Below are 22,097 nucleotides of genomic sequence, written 5' to 3'. Positions count from 1 at the left end.
GACATTTTTACAGCTGTAACACTGGTCCTCAGAAACTAAACGCTGGCCCTGGGTTTTTTGTAGCTTGAAAATGCCTATGTCACTTACAGTTCCTAATAGCCTGTGTGTGCATGAGGCTCTAGAATAACTTAAGAGGTGTTTTTAAGCTGCAAAAAAATAAAAAATCATAATAAAAAAACACCCTGTGTGCATGGGGACTTAAAGAGAAGTCAGCAGTGACAGCCCCAAACGTCTGTCCTCCTGACCTGTTAAATTTTTATTCTTACAACTTATCATATGTTGTGGAAACACTTTCATTTTAAAATCTTTTCCACTCTTTTCAAGCAAGAGCACCCTGATCCGACTTTTGTTTCGGTTTTATGAGCCTCAGAAGGGAAACATATGTGTAGCTGGTCAGAACATTCAGGATGTCAGTCTGGAGAGTCTGAGAAAAGCCATTGGTGTTGTTCCCCAGGTACGATTTATGTCATAGACAAAACTTTACTTTAAAAAATGAAATTTTTTTTAGTGAGGAGGCAGACTTGTATCTTTTGGCTTTATACAGAAAATTGAAATTATACCCAAGTGAATAAGCTGTCATTACTAGCACAGGATGTAAAAGGGCAAAAGCAGTAGTTTTAAGTTTAAAAGTCTGCAGACATCTTTTAGAAAACCTCTTTCATATATTTAAAATATTGGTAGTTTAAAAATGCATAGTTTGCAAAATATCAGTTACCTTATATAAAAGTATAACTATATCCATGTAGCTGTACATGGAACAAAGTTTGATTCCAGAAACCTATAATGAGGCCAGTGCAAAATGAACATTCTCTTGCAGAGGAAGGTGCATACTCTGTCTATAGTTATATGTGGATAATTCTGATTATGACAACTAGTATTTATTCTGAGAGTGGGGAAAGGTAAGGACCTATGTCGAGGTTTTGTTGCTATCTTCTTCCTCCCATGTGGATATTTCCCCTCACTTCTTGTCACAGTGAAAAACAGACAGGTTGTCATTGGAATAAAGACGTAGTGGTCATTTTCCCATTGAGAATTCTGACTGCGTTATATACATGATGGAAATGCCATCATACTCCCTGAGACATAAATGTTTCAGCTGGAGTTAGGCTTTAATTGCTGACCAAAGATACAAAAAAGATATTGCTGCTTAATATTTTGTATTTATTTGTCTATAGGATGCTGTACTTTTCCATAACACACTTTATTATAACTTGATGTATGGAAATATTAATGCCTCACCAGAAGAAGTGTATGAAGTAGCTAAGTTGGCAGGATTACACAATGCTATTCTCCGGATGCCTCATGGTTACAATACTCAAGTAGGGGAACGAGGGCTCAAGCTATCAGGTAATGTGCATCCTGAAAACTGTGTTCACAAATGATTATCACTGGTAAACAAAAACACAAAAAAAAACCTATATAAATAATTAAGAGGCTAGTAATATTTAATGTTTTTTGCTGGAAGTGTCTGATAAAGACTGATTGTTTAGTAAGCGAAAATTAAGATTTGTTTCTATTTTATATGGTTACAATAGCTTAGATAAGTGAACCTTTCAATAAAGTCTTTGGTGTTAAGTGACTTTCGTATGTAATTAAATTCTGTGTCTCGAGTCACAGAGGGTTTTTGAGTAGCACAGCAAAAGATTTGATGTGGTTGTTACTGGGCACACTGCCCACTTGGTGGCTTGAATACTATTTCTTATCAAAGGCTAAAGAAACCATTGCTGTTCTTTCTTTGCCTCACACTGTTGAGGCCTAGATGTGGGATTAGCTGTTTATTCATGATTCGGAAAAGCCCCTTTATTTGATTTAGATGAGTTACTATTTCTTGTAACTGGGTTTTAATAACCAACTTGCTGCTTGTGCCCCAGACATTTTACAGTTTCAGATCATCTTTTAGGGTGGGCTGTATTAATTTTGTTCAACTTTGGACTTGTTTGTAAAATTAGGTCAACATGAACTTTAAATTTAAAGCTCTCTTAAGTCTTAAGTGCAAGTTACATTTAGGTAGAAGTAGTATCTATACCATTCAGAATATCTCAATTTCTCTTTTGTTTATTGACGGGCACAGCTCCTGACCATTGGGTTATACTGCCCAGTACAGAAGTAGGACACTTGGCAGAAAAAAACACCCATGGGCAGTCCCAGGGGGTATACTCCCACTCTCTGCTATAGCCAATCAGTTTTTCTCTATCGCTCATTGACAGACGTAGTCCTCAGTGATTCAACACCCTCGGGTTATGCTGCCCTCTACAGGAGTAGGACTAGACAGGAAAGAAAACGTTCTGGCCACACCCTAGGGGCAGTCCCAGAGGGTATATCCTCTCACTTCCTGCTCTAGAAAATCAGTTTTTTTCTGTCTAGTTAGGAGTAAGGACCTAGATACCTTGCTGGCGGTCCTGGCAGGATTTTTTTCTTAGAAAAGATTTTTTAGACAGCTTTTTTTCTCCAGTGTTCCTGTGAGATCTTCAAGCAAGAAAGCTGGAACTGGGCGACGGGCTGGATGTTGAGATCCAGTGGTCTCCCCAGTTCAGCCTACGAGCGCGTGCAGGCCATAGCTCCGCGCTGGGTCGGCCGCGACATAGTCCCACTGGACGGGGACTGACCCTGCGAGTTAAACGTCTCGCTGAAACGCCAAAGACCATGAGTCACGGCGTCCGTATTGGTCGACAGCCCTCCTACCTCGGTGGAGAGGGGTACTGTCAGAAGTTGGCGCCCGGCTGGTTCCGGTATGGTGAGTAGTATGTTCCCACTTTCCCCCTGACGGGTCTTGTGGTGAACGCGGGCCCCTCTCTCTAATGGTAAGGATGGGTTCCCCTCTATCCTATAATATGTCACAGATCCCCCTAATTGAGCGTGATTTTTGTGTACAAGAAGCCAGAAGGCTTGGTTTGGGAGCTGACAATCTAATTGTAAAAATGTGAAAATGATTGTAGTCAGTGGCAGTACTAGAACTTTACTGTGATAGTATAAGGTATCCTACCTGTCAGAAGCCACAGGGCGATATCTATACATGTATACTGCATTCCAGATCATTCCTCCAGCTAAGCAGATGCCTCCCGACGGCCACGGACCGCATACGGCCCGCCAGGGTCCGGTACCGCTGACCACCATGAGGGTGAAGGGTTGTGAGGCCGAGATCCTTCTGCAGACATGCCGCTATTCTGTGCAGGCCGCCGCCATTGTCTGGTAGATCGCACAAGGCCGCCATTTTGGTGTAGCCTCGTGTCTCCAGCATGGGGGCGGCCATGTTTGAGGTGACTCAAACACCTCGTGGAGCCAGGGGGAGGCGCCGGCAGGCGTGTTAAGGGGCGGAGCCGCCTCCTTTACCCAGTAAATAGGGCCAAAGACTTCCTGTCTGTAACAGAACAGCACTGAGCAAGCTAATGAAAACTTCTGTGCATCAGGGATGAGCCTTGGGGTCTCTCTCTCTCTCTCTCTCTCTCTGGGGTCCAAAAAGGCAGGTAACACTGAGGGGCGCTGTTGCGACTGGGGGACACAAAAAAAAAAAGTTTTTTACTTTGTCATTTTTTGTCGCTGGCAAGTGTCTTGTATTATCACTGACCCTGCCGCATAGGTATCCCCCACCTGATCCCCTCAAGGTGGCCGCAGGACCCTCCAGTACCCCACTTGTTTTTAATGCATTATCGTCAGTTTTGGAGTCTTTGGTATCCCGGGTGGAGGTGGCCTGTCAGGGCCGTGGGTCAAGAAGCGACCCCCGCCTACCCCTATTGTTTATCAGATACTTCAGATACGTATTCGGAGCTGGTCAATACAGTTGCAGGTCACTCCTAGGGGGCTGTTGTCTCAGGTAGGATCTCCTCAGCAGTAAGGAGCACGTTTCTGCCTCCGCCATAGCACAAGAGTGGTGGATGCACTAGTTGTGTCTGTCCGGGAAACCTTTAGTCTTGAGGTTACACCGGCAGAGTTAGCTGAGACTGAGATTCCTTTTTGGTACTTGTTAGCCTACCAAAAGGGCGAAGGATTTTCCTTTACCCAAATGGGGTCGTTTTGAAACGAACCCCTGTTATTTCCAAACGCATGACTAGGTGCTATCCGTTTGAGGAATTCCTCTTTAGAGGATAGACGGTACCACCTGCTGTCTTGCCACAGACTGTTAGGATAAAAGGACCTCGTAACTAACGAGGACCTTCCTTTTCTGCTCATAAAGAGTTGTTCGTTCCGCGAGGGCGGGCGATAAGGCGAAACCCTCCAAAGCCCCTTCAGAGGGTTTTTCAAAGGTCGGCTAAACAAAAAGTCCGGCTCAGCCAAGCCTGAAGAATACAGCCTGATGCGCCCCTACCCATCTCTGGGGTGAGGGGGATGTCTTCACCGGTTTCTGGAGGACACAGGATCGAGTTTCGATCACTTCCACCGGTGCGATTCTTCCCTTCTAACATTGAACGGTTTCAGGTGTTCTATTCGAACCTATTCACAATGCCCAGGAAAGAGGGCAAGGTGCATCCAAATCTGGACTTGGGAAGAAATAGAGTCCATCCGTACAGTGGTGGCCTCCCTGCATCAAGGGGATTTCCTGGCGTCCATAGACATTTAGGAGGCCTATCTTTATATCCCCATCATCGCAGGACATCAGCGTTTTTTCGCTTTCCCAAAGTCATCCCTGGTTCCCACCAGGAGACTGAACTATCTGGGCCTAAGTTTGGATACATCCTGGGCAAGAGAGTTTCTCCTTGCGGAGAAACTCCAGAAGGTTCAGTCAACGATTCGGATGTTGCTGTCCGTCAATTGGCTGGGACTGATGGTGGCCTTCTTAGAGGCAGTACCGTATACCCAGTCTCCTACCCGAATTCTCCTGAAGGAGATTCTTTTTTAATAGGAATCAGAATTCCGATTCCCTGGACAATCGGATCCGGCTGAGCGAGCGGACCAGGAAGTCTCCGATGCTCAACCAGGGGAAGTCATTTCTTCCGATAGTATCCAGATTACCAATAAGGGTATCGGAACTGAGAGCGATCAGATTTTGTCTGATTTACTGGATCGAGCAGCTCTAGAGCAGCCCGATTCGGATCCAATCGCATATGGCCTCTTCATCCAGAGGTTTTTCACTAGCTGTCCCTTCATTGGGACATCCCGGATGTGGATCTGTTGGCACCTTGGCTCAACAGGAAGGTGCGGAGGTTTGTATCTCGCACCGCGATCCTCTAGCGGACGCAACAGAAACGCTGATTGCCCCGTGGGGGCAGTATCAGCTACGGCATGCCTTCCATCCTCTCAAGCTGCTGCGGGAACTTCTTCGCAGGATAGAGGTGGAGGGAATTCCAGTTATTCTGGAAATTCCGGACTGACCTCGTCGAGCCTGGTACGCCGACTTGGTGAGGCTAGTCGCGGACGCTCCTTGGAGACTTCCTCTCAGGGGGATTGCGGTCTCAGGGACCGATCTTCCATCTTGCTTTACAGTCGCTGGCTTAATGGCCTGGCCATTGAGACCCAGGTACTGAAGGACAAGGGAGTGTCAGCTTCAATTATTCCTACCTCCAGTTAAAGCAAGGAAAGCGACTTCCAGCACATGGAAGTCTTATATTGCGTGGTGTGAATCTATTGGATTTCCCCCACATACCTATTCGGTGACCCGAATTTTGGTCTGTCTGCAACAAGGGGTTGAGCAGAAACTATCCTTGAGCACGATCAAGGGTCAGGTTTTCAGCGTTAGCAATCTTCTTTCAAGAAACCTTTGGCTAATCATTCCTTGGTGTGGAATTTCATCCAGGGGGTGCGACATCTGGCTCCGCCAGTGCGCGCACCCTTACCGCCTGGGATCTTAATTTAGTGTGGTCGGTTCTTCAGAAACTTCTCTTTGAAGATATTAGGGAGATTCCCTTGCTTACATTATCCCAGAAGGTGGCCTTCTTGGTGGCCATTACTTCTGTACGCAGGGTGTCAGAACTGGCCGCATTATCCTGTCGTTCCCCAGATCTGGTGGTTCATAGGGATAAGGTGGTTCTTCCGAATCCATCCTTCCTTCCTAAAGTGGTTTTCGTAAGACGGACTCACTTTTTGTGATCACGGATAGCCCTTGAAGGGGATTGCCTGTGTCTGCCGCGACCATATCTAGATGGATCAGTCAGACGGTGGTACAGGCTTATTCTATTAAGGGTCGGAATCCTCCGTTCCCTGTTAGGGCGCACTTCACTCGAGCGCTCAGTACTTCCTGGGCCTATCGCCATCAGGCGTCAGTGGTCCAGGTATGTAAGGCGGCCACCTGGTCGTCGGTACATACCTTTACAAAATTTTATAAGATTGATGTGATGGCATCGGCGGATGCCTCATTTGGCCGCAAGGTTTTGCAGGCCGCAATTTGAGGAGACAGGTGGTCTACCTCGGGGGTTTTTTTCTGTTGAAAAATTTCTGTTGAGTCTCATCACTGAGGATGAGCATTGTAAACTTCTAGCTGGCACCGGTTGGGCCTTCTAGATTGGATTTGATTTCCATTTTCCCACCCCTCATTTGTGGTACTGCTTTGGGACGTCCCGAGGGTGTTGAATCACCGAGGACTACGTCTGTCAATGAGCGATAGAGAAAAATGGATTTCTCTTACGTCCTCCGACAGTCGCCGCCTCTTCATATTCGTCACATATGGGGTATTAGACTTTGCTCCGAAGGAGTAGCTAGGCAACAGAATATGTTAACATTAAAGCTTTTATCATATCCCACCCTCAAGGGGTGGTCCCCTCAGTCAATACCCTCCTACTTCCTGCAACCATATCTCAGTTTCAATGTCTAGCTTGTCAGGAGTGGCTGGCTCTTTCTGTGCTGGGGCTTTGTGCCCCAGACTCTCTCTTCTTTTTTGATTTTTTGTTTGAGTTTTCCCTCTACCTTTACTTAGCTGTTCTTTTTGTCAGCATTAGTTAGTTCTTCGGATGAAGAGGATCATGCGGGCTGGGTCTCGGGCTGATCCCCCTGGTCGCAGGTCGTGGGTCAGTGGCTTCCCAGCCTGCCATCGAGCGTTCAGCCAGGTAACGCTCCTGGCACAGTGAACGACCCATCCCTGTTCGGTGCAGGGATGATTGGTGAGGTGGCTACCTCACTGGACGCTGTGCGGTTTCTTAACCCCCATTCTGTGCGTCTTGTATGCGACTCTCCCTGCCTCATGTGCAGCGGCTTGTTTGCCTGTGCGGGTCCCCCACGCCATTGTGAAGTAAGTGTATCTATGTGGGGACCTGTCTGTCTGGGGGGGTGTCAGTATGGGACTGTGTAACCTGCCTCTGTTCTCACTGTTTGTCTCCCTATCACTCGGCTGCATGCTGTGGGCTGCAAGGGGGGGGGGGAGCTGTGTGACACTGTGTGTGTCAGCCTTGTCAGTGTGAGAAGCTGTGTGCTGTGGGGCATGTTTTGTGGCATGTTTGGGCACTATACAGCGATCGCTGCGGCGATATAACATGTTTTTTTATACATGGATAACATGTGTGCATTACTGTACTGTGGAGCGGCGGTTTCGGCGCCAAACGGCGCCATTTTGCCTACACTCGCTCCGGCCGCATGTTCTACATGCATGGCGGGCATTTTCTTGTAGCCTCCCATAGGCTTTAATAGAGCGCCCTGGCCGCATCACTTCCTCTTCTCCAGGATACACCGATCGAGGCAGCAGCAGCGGCGAGGGTCTCCTCAGGTTATATCCTTCTTATCCATTGCCTGTGTCAGTTTTATTGTCCCTGTGGGGGTCTCATTGTGCTTGTGTGTGGTGCGGTGGGCTGCGCTCGCCGCGCTTGTTAAAGGGGCAGTTAACCCTTTATTATCCGGCATTTGATATTGGGGCAATGGATTCTCAGGAGGGCAAATTTCCTACCGCCTTGGTGGAAAGCCAGGGGACCGCTGTTTCCCCCCCAGGGGGGGATTTAGCCACTATTGTGGCTGGCCTTGCTGCTCAGGTGCAGATGCTGGTGGCTGCTCAATCTACTAAGAGACCCAGAGTTTCTCTTTCCTCTGATTCTGAGGGTGAAGGTGATGGGGTTGTTATGGCGGGGGCCTCCTTATCGGGATCTAGTGGGGTCCGAGGTGGAGGCTGAAGTTGAAGGGGTTGAAAATTCTCCATCTGGCTCGCCTGAAGAGCTTGCAATCATGGATGAATTGATTGCTTCCATAAAACAAACGCTGCGTTTGCAGGATGAAGTGTGTCCCCCCGCTGCCTTGGCGGCTTATGGGACGCAGAGAAAACGCAGGACGCCGTAGGTTTTTCCCTGCAATGATGATTTTCAGCGCGCGGTTAAGGAACAATGGCGCAATCTACGCAAACCTTTTGCTGTACCAAGTAGGTTCAAGCTGCGTTATCCTTTCTCGCCTTCCACTGATGAAAGGTGGTGTGTGCCACCCCCAGTGGATCACGCAATTGCGGTTTTAAACAAGTCCACTGCGATTCCTGCAGAGGATTCCCCTGTGTTCCGTGATGCCACGGATAGGAGATTGGAGTCCCTTGCCCGTCATACTTATTCTGTTACGGGTTCTATGCTTAAGGCTCTGTTTGCCTCTCTCATGGCGGCCCAGGCTGTCGCAAGTTGGACGCAGATGCTTAGGCGCGTCCTAGTGGCCGATTCGCCCTCGCCGGCGACCCTGGATATGGTGGATCAAATCCACCAGGGTGTCATGTATCTGTGTGATGCGGACTTGGACCTAGTCCCGTTGGCTGCACGTGTGCACAGCGTGGCGGTGTTGTCTCGCCGCCTGGTTTGGTTGAAATGTTGGTCGGTGGACCAATCTTCACGTAAGACCTTAGCCAATCTGCCTTATGATGGGTCTCGCCTTTTTGGGGAGTCCTTGGATGTGTTGATTAAGGGGATCACCGGGGGTAAGAGCACTCTCTTGCCCCATTTCCCCAAGGCTAAGGGGGCTTCTGGGAAGAAGCATGCTAATTTTCGGCCCCCTCAGGGGTCCTTTCGTGCCTTTCGGTCGCACTGCAAGGGCAAACCGTTCAAAGGTCAAGGCTCTCAGAAGAAGCCCTGGTCTGGGAAACAGAAGTCCGGTCAATCCGGATCCGCAGCCCATAACAGTGCGGCCTGAAGGGGCGCCCTCACCCAGTTTTGGGGTGGGGGGACGCTTGCTCGGTTTTCTTCAACCCTGGTTGGCCCGCGTGCGGGACAGATGGGTTCAGGAGATCGTTCGATCTGGTTACAAGATCGAGTTTCTCTCTCGGCCGGAGAGCAGATTTTTTCCCTCAATTCTTCAACTGTCTCCGGAGCGTTTACGGGACCTGCACCTGGCGGTGCGGGACCTGAGGGCTCAGGGAGTGGTGGTTCCGGTGCCTCATCGGGACAGATTTCGGGGGTTTTATTCCAATCTGTTCACCGTGCCCAGGAAGGAGGGCAAGGTTCGTCCAATTCTGGACTTGAAGGCTCTGAACCGCTCTGTGCGGGTTCGCAAGTTCCGCATGGAATCCCTGCGGTCGGTGGTGGCTGCCCTGGTTCCGGGGGAATTCATGGCCTCCATCGATTTTGAAGGATGCGTATCTTCACATCCCCATTTTCGAGGGTCACCAGAGATACCTTCGATTCGCCATTGCGGAGGATCACTACCAGTTCGTGGCGTTGCCTTTTGGTCTCGCCTCGGCTCCGCGGGTCTTCACCAAGGTGCTTGCACCGGTTCTGGCATTATTGAGGGCCCAGGGCATTTCTGTCCTGGGGTATCTGGACAACATTCTGGTTCGGTCTGCGACCAGCCAGGGTCTGGAGAAGGACCTGTCTGTCACGATGCAAACTCTGCAGGAGTTTGGTTGGACGATAAATTTTCCAAAGTCGACACTGAGTCCGTCGGTTCGTCTTCCCTACCTGGGAATGATCCTGGACTCGGTGCAGGCGAAGGTCTTCCTGCCGGAAGACAAACTCAGAACTCTTCAGGAGGAAGTCAGGTCCCTCAGGGACGTTCCGCACTCGTCTCTGCGGACGTGCATGAGATGTCTGGGATTGATGGTCTCGGCCTTCGAGGCGATTCCCTTCGCCCAGTTTCACACGTGGGGTCTCCAAGCGGAGATCCTGTCCATGTGGGACGGGCGACCTCAATCTCTGGATCTTCGAATCTCGTTGAGTCATCGCACCAGAAGAGACCTTCTGTGGTGGCTCCAGTCCCCGATGGTGTCCGGGGGCAAGTCGTTTCGTCCTATCTCGTGGACGGTAATCACCACGGATGCCAGCCTGTCGGGCTGGGGTGGTGTTTCTGGGCGTTCTGTCCGCCCAGGGGACTTGGTCGGAGGGGGAGTCCTCCCTTCCGATCAACATTCTGGAATTGCGTGCGATAAATCTCTGTCTTCATCGCTGGACGGACCGGCTGCAGGGCTGCCCGGTTCGGGTGCAGACGGACAATGCCACGGCGGTGGCCTACATCAACCACCAAGGGGGCACCAGGAGTGCCCGAGCGGCTCGAGAAGTGGCCGACATTCTGTCTTGGGCCGAGACTCATGTCCCAGCAATAACAGCGGTTCACATTCCAGGGGTGGAGAACTGGCAGGCGGACTATCTGAGTCGCCAGACCCTGGATCAGGGGGAATGGTCTCTCCACCCAGCTGTCTTCCAGATGTTGTGCGCGAAGTGGGGTCTTCCAGATGTGGACCTGTTCGCGTCTCGTCTCAACAACAAGGTGAGAAGGTTCGTGGCAAGGACGCGCGACCCTCGGTCTTATGCTACAGTGCAAATGCCTTGGCAGATAAATTTTTTCAAATCTACATTGGCATGCGCTGGATTCTTTTGCTTGAATGCTTGTCTTTTGAGCTCCCATGCCAGCAACCCCTTATTAGAGTTATTACATTTTGAATGGGCAACACCTTTTTGGTCTCGCCTTGGGTAAATAATTTACATTGATGGGGATCACCTGCGGTAAGAGTACTTTCCTTCCCCAGAAAGAGGGCTTGTGCCTCTACCAGTAGGACTTCTACTGCTAAGGCTAGAACGGATTCCTTTTGTCCCTCCCAGTCCTCCAACACTTTGTTTGAGTTTTAGGTACGTACTTTTGTAAGAAGGCATTGCCCTCTAAACCAGCCAAGACGGGCTCGGAGACCTCTTTCCAGTGATGGTATGCCCCCACTTTTAAAAGTGGGGAGATGTCTGTCAGCCCCCTGGTCTCAAAAAAAAAAATTCAGATGCCTGGGTCCAAAGTGTCATTTTCAAAGGCTACAAACTGGAGTTTCTAGCACACTGTCAATCTTGTCTCCTTCCCTGTCTTGGCAGGTGGATTTGCTTGATGCTTTCTGGAAGCTCTTGATTCAAGGGGTACTTACCCCCTGGGCCGCTAATAGGGGGGTTTACCAGTCCTCCTGTAGGGGGCCCGGCACGCAGAGGGGCCCCAACAGCACGGGGTAATCGGTGCAGTTGGGCGGAGAGGCAATTACAGAAGGAAGCCCCTTTTTTGTTTCTTTTTAACATTTAAAAAAAAATAAAATTCAAATTTTTTTTTTTTTTTATATATGGTTACAATTATTTTATTTTACAACCTTTTTAAATTATTTATTACAATGGTTAAAGGATAAGTCCAGTCAAAACATAGCGAACACTAAACCTGCTCTTTACCACATTCTTAGACTATTCTATCTAACCCTGTAAAGCAAACATCACCTTTTTTACACCCGATCTGGTCCGGTGGCAAAGAGCAGGTTTAGCGTTAGCTAGGTTTGTTTGGACTTATCCCTTAAACATTGTAATAAATCATTTTAAAAAATTGTAAAATAATTGTAAACATTTTTAACATTAAATAGAAAAAAAAAAGTAATTTTCTCTTTTTAAAATGTAAAAAACTATTAAAGAGCTTCCTTCTGTAATTGCCCCTCCCCTGGACTTCACTGATTCCCTGTGATGTTGGGACCCCCCATGTGTGCTCCCTAAAGGAGTAACAAAAAAGGGCTAATTCACACAGGTTCTCTTTTATGTATGTGTCCGCTAATGATTTTAGTGTATTTTTAGTGGAAATATTGTCCTGATATATTTTGGGGGAGGGGGGCCCTGCCAGGTAGGCTGTATGGGGCCCAGTGTTTCAAACAGCAGCCCTGCTTACCTCTGTTCCACCAAAAGAATGCTTCCAAGGTTTCTTGCATGCTTTTTTTACAGTTGCCAAACTGAACAGAGGAGTTTGGACCCTTCTGGATCGTAAGACTCTAAATTTGCTCTACAGTTTAAAGGTTCGGGATGGAAACAGCCAGGCTGGACATAGCCTTGCTTTTTTTGTAAGCTCTCTTGACAACTTGGATGCGGACTTCCACATTTCTATCCTTCTGTCTCATGAACACTATTTGTGCTTTGCTGTGGGACGTTTAGCATTACCAGTTTGTCACCCCTCCATTTGTCCTATCCACAGCCCCCCCCCCCCCCCAGTTTTCACCAAAGTGCTTACCCCAATTTTGGCTTTGTTCAATGCTCGGAGGACTCATGTTGTGGGGTACCTGAATGATATCTTGTTGAAAGACCAGTCCTCCCTGTTCCGGTTACCCTGCATCCAGCAGACTCAGCAGAGCTTTGGTTGAATCCTTAATCTGACACAGTTATCACTGAACCCATTTCACAGGTTGAATGAAGTACATGGGCTTGATGCTGGATGCCCTGCCCAGGATCTTTCTTTCCAAAAACAGTAGCGAATATGGAGGGGAACTGGGAGAGGCAAAGACATTGTATTGTCAGGTCACTACTAGAGATTACACGTTCACTAGATTTCAGGCAGAATCAACAGGTTTTTTTTTTTTTTTTTTGCTTTTGTTGAACAAATATAACAAATTTCTCTTCGTGGCAAATAGGAGCCAATTATTAGGGTTTGTTTAAAGCTTAGAAGAAAAGAAAACGAATGCCAACAACCACATTTAAAGCGGAGTTCCACCCAAAAGTGGAACTTCCGCTTAAAGTACTCCTGACCCCCTGACATGCCACACATGGCATGTCATTTTGTGGGGGGGGGGAGGAGGAGGGGGGAGCGGGTACCTAGTTTTGACAGGTACTAGCTCCCACTTCCGCTCGGGCCCCCTAGGTGGCTCACGCAGAAGTTCTCCTCCCCCCCCCTCCCTCCCTCCCTTCAATCTTCTGGGACACGTCAGAGGTCCCAAAAGTTTGCCTGGCCATTCAAGGCGGGAAGCCGCAAGCTGTCACAGCTGGGTGCCCACACTAGTGATGCCAGTGCCGCCAAAAGGAGAGGGAGAGGAGCGAGGGTTCGGGCGGCCACATCGCTGGATCGTGGGACAGGTGAGTGTACATTTATTAAAAGTCAGCAGATACACTTTTTGTAGCTGCTGACTTGTAATAAATACAAAAATGATTGGAACTCTGCTTTAAGGATTGGTAAGCCGCAATATATAAAATTTTTGGTTTTGGCTTTAGATACACTTTAAATACATGCATGGTGTGTAATGTGTAAGAATAACATTTAGGGCTCTTTCACACGGGCGTTCCGATCAGATCCGCCTGTCAGTTTTTTAGGCGGATCTGATCGGATGCCCCATTCAGCCCTTTGGAGCAGCGGATGTCAGCGGTGACATGTCCGCTGCCATCCGCATCCGATCCTGTCCGTGAAATGGAAACCCTATTTTCCATCTGTCCTGGGGATCGGATCGGATGGGATCGGATGAGAGCGGACAGGCGGTCCGCTCTCATCCGATTCCCCATAGAGAGCAGCGGGACTCTGACACCTCCCTCTCCGCACACAGTGCGGAGACGGAGCTGTCATCCGCCGGCTCAGCGGGGATCGGCGCATCGATCCCCGCTGAGCAGAGCACGGTCCGCAACGGAATGCGGACCGTGTGAAAGGGGCCTTACAGGTGTTAATTACTTTTTACAGATGTCACAATATTCTCACTGCTAATGTTGTCATTTCTTCTCTTTCCTGAAGGATGATGCCATCATCATCCAGAGTCAGTATTTAGTTCTTGAATTGAAATGCTGGTTTACAGATGCCATGATCATGTAAATCCAAATGCCTGTGCAGTTCTTGGCTGTGTTCACAAATGTCTGACACATGTCAGTAATCTGAGTGTCACTATGGAAGAAAACACTTAGTGTAAGTTCAGCCTAAAACAAATGATCTCTAAATCTACTCATGGCCACATTCTAAGACTACTGTGGAGGAAACACAAGCGCCATACTAAGTGCAGCATATATAGGATTTTATTTGAATCCCAAGAAAGTTTGACACGAGGGTAAACCCATTGCTCCACTGAAAGGGATGTACTGCAGTGCTAAACTACATGGCTCAGATAATTTTACCCTTGTGAGTAACTTTCTTGTGATTTGAATAAAATCCTATATATGCTGCACTTAGTATGGTGCTTGTGTTTCCTCTAAAGTTTTCTCCAAGTTACTTCTTGCTTGTACACTGAGCTGCCTCACAAGTGAGCCTACATATGGAATTTTGTTGATCTTTATGTACTTTTTTTATAGACTCTTTTTACCTAACAGATTGTGTTTAGAACCACTTGGGCACACCAGTACTCCCAGTTTTGCGCCAATATTTATGTTAACATTCTAAGACTACCCTATCAAACCCTGTAAAGCAAAAATCGCTATACATACCTTTTCTGAAGCCCATCCAGTCTGTGCTCCACCGGCACATGCTGTGTGCAGGAGACAGCCGATAATGGCTGGGAAATGCCTGGGAATTGACCTCACCCATAGGGGCTTCCATTGTCGGCTGCCTCTCCTGCACACTCCCAAACACCGAAGTCGCCACTGACCGTTCAGAATAGGTATGTGTAGCAATTACTTCTTTACAGGGCTAGATAGGTTAGTCTTAGAATGTGGCTGTGATTTAGGTGCTGCTAGATTTAGAGTTATTTAGTTTTAAGCTGAACTTATATTTTAAGTAATTCTTCCTGCTGCCTGCGACAGACTGATGCCATTATGTCAGCCTAGGTAAAAGTCACTTGACAGGTTCCCAAAGACACCTTTTTATGCACAAAATGTATAACTTTTAAAAAAAAAAAAATTGATACTGCTCTGTATACTGTGGCATTTTAGGAATTTATGCCGACTTGTACATTTAATTAAATATCTACTTTGATGTACTTAGTTTACCAATTTAATGATTTGTGATTTTTCAAGGTGGAGAAAAGCAGCGAGTGGCAATTGCCAGAGCAATGTTGAAGAACCCTCCTATTATTTTGTATGATGAAGCCACTTCTTCTTTGGACTCCATTACTGAGGAGGTAAGTACATTTTGCTAATGTCCATTCATCTGAGGGTAGCTGCAAGTAAGCAATTGTTAAATACTACTCCCAAGAGACAGATTTTACTGTAAATAATTTTCTTTATTAATAACAAGAATTTTTCCATTTCTTACCTGCACTAGAAGATCCTCTGATCCCCTTGTACTTCAAGACTGATCCCCACTTTATAGATTCTGTTTTGGTATATAGTTAAAGTGGTTGTTAAACCACTACTATAAAATTATCCCATCCACTCTGTAATATAACAAGAAGTGTCCCTGTGTCTGTGTTAGAGAAAAAATATGTCAATCTGTACCTATATCAGAGCGGCTCCCGGCGCTCAGCTGACTCCTTGGTTCTCTCCTGTGCCTGGCTGACAGCTTCAGGACTGACCACTGCCGCTGTCGCCAGCTGGGGAGGAGGGGAAGAGAGGAGAGAGAGCCGAGGAGTCACGTGATTACCGGGAGCCTCTTTGATATAGGTACAGATTGGCATATTTTTTAAATAACACAGGCACAGGGATACTTATTGTTCTATTACAGAGGGGATGGGAGGATTTTATAATAAATATGGGAGCAGCAGGAGGGGAGGGGGCAGGCACTGACATGAGCAGACAGGTAGGGAGACAGGCAGACAGGTAGGGAGGGGGAGAGGGGGAGAGGAGATACAGTGTAGGGCTGCGGATGACGGAGGCACGTAAACTGACCATGGTGTCAGGGCTCAGCAGCCATGATATACCCTGGTCAGTTTACATAGGGGAGGGTAGAAGCTGTCAGGATCAGCCAGGTTTTTTAGGTGATACAGGGGGCCAAATTTCACAGCACAAGCACTCTGCTTTATAACTGCTTTAAGGGAACAGGATCTGTTGGTTTTTTTTTTTTTTTTGTTTTTTTAGGGTAACAAACGCTTTAAAGCAATAAATAACATTACACTTAGTTTTCATGTTCATTGCTAAAAAGAAAGAGTCAGGTCTTGTTCCCATCTCTCCATTTTTACTTGCTTTTAAGTGCTCGTTCATTTTGACTTGTTTTTTTAAGTGCTTGTTTTTGAGCATTTTAGTGCATTTTACATATATTTTCATGCGTTATGCATTTTTGATGTTGACTAGTGAGGATTGTTTTCCTATAGTGACCTGAAGGAATGTGTTTCATGGCTTTCAGAGTATGGAGTTTAGGAAACTTGGCTGATTTTATACTGTCTCAGCAACTCAGTTTTCACATTGTAGCTGAGTACATTGCCAGTATCCAAGAGAGGTGCTTGTAACCAGGGAATTTCAAGCTGCCATGTACTCACCCACAACAAGTTGAAAATGCATGGAATAAACTCATGAAAATGCACAGCATGTGCATTTTTATGTACTTTTATAGACTTCAATAGGCCTGAAAACTCTGATAAATGCATGTAAAATTGGACATGCTGCATTTTTTACAGTGCAGCCTTATTCAACTCAATGTATTTTCATGTCACATGCATTATTATGCGCTGCAAAATGCACATAAGTATGCACTGGTGTGAAACAAGTTTCATTGCAACATGTTAGTTTTGAACAGCCTATCTCTGTGGGGGGTTTTTTCTGCACACAAACGTTTTGAGAAATTTTCCATAAGTGATTTGGATATCCAATTAAAAAGCAGCTTTAGGCCCCTTTCACCCTAGCGGACTGTTCAGATCCCCCTGTCAGTTTTTCAGGCGGATCTTAACGGATGCCCCATGCATCTCTATGGGGCATCGGATGTCAGCGGAGACATGTCCGCTGACATCCGATCCGGTCTGTCAAATCTGGATGGATGGAAACCCTATTTTCCATCCGTCCAGCGGATCAGATCGGATGGGATCGGATGAGAACGGACAAGCAGTCCGTTCTCATCCAATTCCCCCATAGAGAACAGCGGGAACCTGACCGCTCTGTCTCCGCACACAGCGTGGAGACAGAGCTGCCATCCGCCTGCTCAGCGGGGGATCGGCCGATCGATCCCCCGCTGAGAAAAACGGAATCCGCCGACAGACTCCCATGTGTGAAAGGGGCCTAACTTTGGTGCATGCTCTTCTGCAGTGAAGGGTCGTGAAAACCTTGCTCAATGCCATTTATTGCTCTTATCTCTAAATTAACAGTCATGTATGTTTGCCTCAGTAACTGTTAGATGCTTTCCATTTTAACACAAAATAAATTTGTTTTAGATGCATATAAAACATATGGTTATTCTAGTGAGACCGCAAGGATTTTTTATTTTAATTCTTAAACCATGCTGGATCCAAAGAATATTTTAGAGTGTTTTTAACAGCCTACATATAACTATGATAATTTGATTATATTTGATTTTGAAATATACATGAAAGGCAAAAGAAATAACCAGATTTGTAAACAGTATTTATTACCACTTCTTTGCCATTCAAAATGAGTGGGCTCAAATCTCACTACACTGAACGGCATGTGAATCGCACAGGAACGCACAGCACATTCCATGCGATTCCCAGAGTGGAGGAGCCCTCAATCACCCCTTTCTGCTTTTCGTTTTGCTTTTTGCACCAAGTAGCTCATTTAGGCTGCAACAGAGTAAATTAATTTACGCAAGTTTACTTCTAGATTGCAAAGTGTCCATGTGAAGCTGAAGGCTTTACAGTGCAGATTGACTAATTTCCTAATTATATACTGCATATTTAATGGCAGGATGTTAACATCTATTTAAGTTTAGAGTACTGGTTCAATACAAAATGTAAATATTATCTTATAAAGTCTGACTGTTCACCTGTGAAGTCATTGTTTTACAACTCTATAATTGACAGAATATTCTCAGCTCGATGCGTGATATGGTAAGACACAGGACCTCTGTGTTCATCGCTCACAGGTTGTCCACCATTGTTGATGCAGATGAAATTATAGTGTTGGATAAGGTAAGCAGCACCTGATTACTTATATAATGGTTAGCTGAGATTAATATTGTTATTGCTGTGCGAACACCAGTTTACAATGGTAGCTGTTTTTGCTACCTTTCTAGAAAGGCAGTAAAATGAAGGGCTAACTTTAGATTTGCTAACTTTACATTTACATTGAAAAGATTTTGAGTAGGGCAAGGGGCATGTGTGAGGTGGGCAAGAGGCACACACACACACACACACACACACACACACATATATATATATATATATATATATATATATATATATATATATAATATATTCTAAGGAAGAAGCCTATGATCATGCCCACAAACCTTTGAAGATGTGCTTCAAATAAGCACCCTTCCATATGTTTTGTTGATCCAGCACTGCCAGACTTAATAGGAGGAATAAGGTAGTCATGTGACCTTTAATGCATAAGGCAAGCAGAGTGCAAAAATTAAGTTTTACTTGTACCTAAATAGTACATAAGGAATAATGGGGAAAATAATTATAGTTTTATTTTATGCTGAAATTGAGCTTAAACTGCAGAATAACACAGACTCATTGATTCTGACAAAGAAAAGCCGCTCAGGTAAGACATAACACTCCGGTGCAAGTCGGATCCGTCATCCAGATACTTCACAGTCAAAGAGAAAAAGTGACCGCACTCAGGAACTTAATGAAAACATCAAAGCATTTATTCCTCACCATAGATAAAATGCAGACAGTACATCACAGGAAAATGCAGACAGTACATCACAGGGACATGCAACAGGTTGACGCGTTTCACGATACTCGCTTACTCATATTATGTGGTTATAAGTAAGCGATCTCCGGTATCGTGAAACGCGTCAACCTGTTGCATGTCCCTGTGATGTACTGTCTGCATTTTATCTATGGTGAGGAACAAATGCTTTGATGATTTCATTAAGTTCCTGAGTGCGGTCACTTTTTCTCTTTGACTGTGAAATAACACAGACATATTTATTATATGCAGTATTTTATAGTGTGAAAATGGCAAAATCATAACCTCAGCACTTTATGGTTCTTAAACCGGAGAGATAATGTAATGCCAAGTTTCAAGTGACCTGTTTTGTGTTGCAGTTTTATTCCTGCATTAAAGAAAAAAAATAAAATAATCAAAGACAAATTCAAAAGATTCTACTAGACACATTACCTAAAGCTGGCCTTGTACCAATAGGTTTATTTTGTTCAACCTTTGGGCTAAACAAAATCCAACAGATTCCTCCATCTGCACTAAGCAGTGCAGATAAACCACTTGTGTTGTGGGTATTTTGTTCTGACAGCCAGTGCCGCTGACTATCAGAATACTAACCAGTTCCTACATCTTATTGGATGCAGGCGCTGTTCGGATGACCATTTTCTACCTGACTTTTCAGCCGAAAGATGTTTGGGTGGAGTGGTGCCGGCAGGGCTACCCACTGTTCGACCTGTTTATTAGCAACTGGCTAAAACTTGCTCAGTGTATAGCCAGCCTTTAGTCTCTTACTACTCCAGCAGTCTTGGCACACATGCAGGTTTTTTTCTTTTTTTTAATGTCTGTCTGGTCATTAGGCTTCCTGGGTCACCAATGTGCCAGTGAATAACTGATTCAGAATTTACACAGTTGTCTTGATTCCTTCACAAACAGCAGGAATAAAGACTAGACTAAGTGTGATTCTTTTTTTGCTGTGTTCTGTAGTACACACAAACCTTGTGGTATGGTTATAGTCAGTTCATGTGAGTAAGGCCTGTTTGCTCCAGAAATCTGCATTGCACAACACTACCTGCATGGAGTTTGCATGTTCTCCCTGTGCTTGCGTTGGTTTCATCCCACACTCCAAAGGCATGCTGGTAGGTTAATTGGATCCTGTCTAAATTGGCCTTAGTATGTGTATGAGAGTTAGGGACCTTAAATTGTAAGCTCCTTGAGGACAGGGACTGATGTGAATGCACAGTATGGATTTAAAGCGCTGCATAAATTGATGGTGCTATAGAAGTATCTGTAATACATAAAATTGCAGTGATGCTGAAAACATACTTTGTTTTAGTTGTGCAGTTCATTTTGTGATCAAGTCGCTCTGCCAAGACAACGCAGCTTGGTTTTTGACCTCCACTGCCATAGCAGCCTGACCAGGTCAAGAACATAGAATAAAAATACACACACCCTCCCCTGGCCTGTGGATTAGACAATGAAGGAGTTTCCCCTTATAGACCTCCTTCTGTTTGTTCTACTTGTGAAACCTTTGCATAAGTTGGGCAGCCCTTTGTAAACTATTGAATTATAGTAAATATGGGGTAGTAAAATTTTAATATAAAAATGCTGACTGTCAGGATAATAAACCATGGACACTCAGTAGATCTGTGGCTGTAAAGTGGAATTCTATAGGTTTTCATAATGTGTTCCGCATTAAATGTATTCCTTCAGTAGCAAAGGTGTTAATTATGCAGACGACATCGCCCACTTCCATTATGTTTAGTAGCCACTTTTCCTTTCTGGTAGCCAACTCTTGCTTCACATGCTTTGATTACAGCTAAATGTTTTATCTGGAGCAAAAGCTGTTGCTTTCCAGATCTACAGATGTCTGTTTTTATGAACCCAGTTTGGTCAGAAATTGATACAGTTTTCTTTACTCCCCATAAAAACTTAAAGCATCCATGTTGCAGAAAAAAAAAAAAGTAAAACAAGTAGCTTGTATCTTCATATCCGACAAGCTTCCTGCTGTGTTGGATGCCTGCGCCCTCCAATAGGCTCGGATGTTGGGTTGTGGGGGATTCAGGTGTTTGACACACTTTGTCAGATGTGAGAAATTTTTCAGGCAGCGCGACTATAAAATCCTTTTTTTTTTTTTTTTTCTTTTAAATTCTTCATTTATAGTTTCACAATACATCACAATACAGACTGTACAGATACAGACAGTAATATCCAGAAAGCTATAAAATCTTACAAGAGGATCTTAAGTGCCGGTTCACACTTGTGCGGTTTGCGAGATCGCATGTAATTCGGAGCGCACTGCTCCTTCATTACATACGATCTCCTGTGCGGATGCGAATTCAGCCATACACTTTGTATAGCTGAATTTGCAGCGCATCCGAGGCAAACTCGCACACGAGGTTTTTTTTGAGCCGCATCAGAATCGGATCGCACAGTGGTTCGCATTTGTACGATCCGATTCTGTGCGAACTTGCAGATCGCACTGTGATATGCGATCGCAACTGGGGGTGTCGTTAACTTTTAATTGACATCCCCTGCGTATCGCATATGGCAGTGTGAACTGCCAGATGTGCGGATGCGATGCGGGAACACGCTGCATATTCGCAGCCTTCCCGCATCGCACAAGTGTGAACCGGCACTTAGGTACATAACAGTCCAGTACAATACAACAAGAGTTTTGTGGAGTCGCACACAAATTTAGTTTGTGAAAATACAAACATTAGCTGTTGAATTCAATACATCAGTAGAAAACAACAAACATACATACAGCAGTGCAACGCTGCTCTACCAGACCGGGAAAGGGATCAGCGAGGAAGAGAAGAGGGCGCTACCGAGAAGCTATAGGGATGATTATAACTAAAATAATGTCAGCAAGTTATCGGGGGTGAGCTTAATCAACAAAGTAAAGTGAGCCTCCTGGTAGAGATTGGGAGAAAAGGAAAGAAGGTAAGTAAGTTATCGATAGGACCCCTGGCTGGAGTGGGAAGAGGAGTCAGTGATTGGGGAAAGGAAGGGCACGGATGCTGGATAAAGTCATTAGTGATACAGTCGTTACCCTTAGGGTTTTGTTGTCTGTGCTAGAGTGTATAAATAAGCATCTGTTAATATGAAGCGTTGCCAGGTCAGCCTAAATTGTTCCTCTGTGTTATGTAGAGTGGCGGTGAGGTCCTCCATGTTTAGGATATCTTTGATTATAGATTATTGGGTTTTTATGTTTTTATACAAGTGCGACAGGATTGCTTTAACAACACCCCATCGTTGTGCAGTATTTTACAAACCCAATTCCAAAAAAGTTAGGACACTGTACAAATTGTGAATTAACCACTTAAGCCCCGAAAGATTTTACCCTCTTCCTGACCCGGGCCTATTTTGCTACAAGAATTCAGT

The 22,097-nt window shown here is 45.7% G+C and overlaps 1 protein-coding gene across 1 annotated transcript in view; it reads left to right on the top strand.

The window, feature by feature from the left end:
- ABCB7 (ATP binding cassette subfamily B member 7) overlaps positions 1 to 22,097 on the top strand; it is a 267,277-nt gene that overhangs the window by 230,149 nt on the left and 15,031 nt on the right. Inside the window, exons 12-15 of the mRNA XM_082262773.1 lie at positions 325 to 454; positions 1,176 to 1,347; positions 15,012 to 15,115; positions 17,900 to 18,007. Coding sequence (XP_082118899.1) covers positions 325 to 454; positions 1,176 to 1,347; positions 15,012 to 15,115; positions 17,900 to 18,007 — 514 coding nt within the window. The remainder of the gene's footprint in view (positions 1 to 324; positions 455 to 1,175; positions 1,348 to 15,011; positions 15,116 to 17,899; positions 18,008 to 22,097) is intronic.

Source organism: Pelophylax lessonae, assembly GCF_965119305.1.
Source record: "Pelophylax lessonae genome assembly, chromosome: 7".
Taxonomy (NCBI): domain Eukaryota; kingdom Metazoa; phylum Chordata; class Amphibia; order Anura; family Ranidae; genus Pelophylax; species Pelophylax lessonae.
This window is presented reverse-complemented; position numbering and strand designations above follow the sequence as displayed.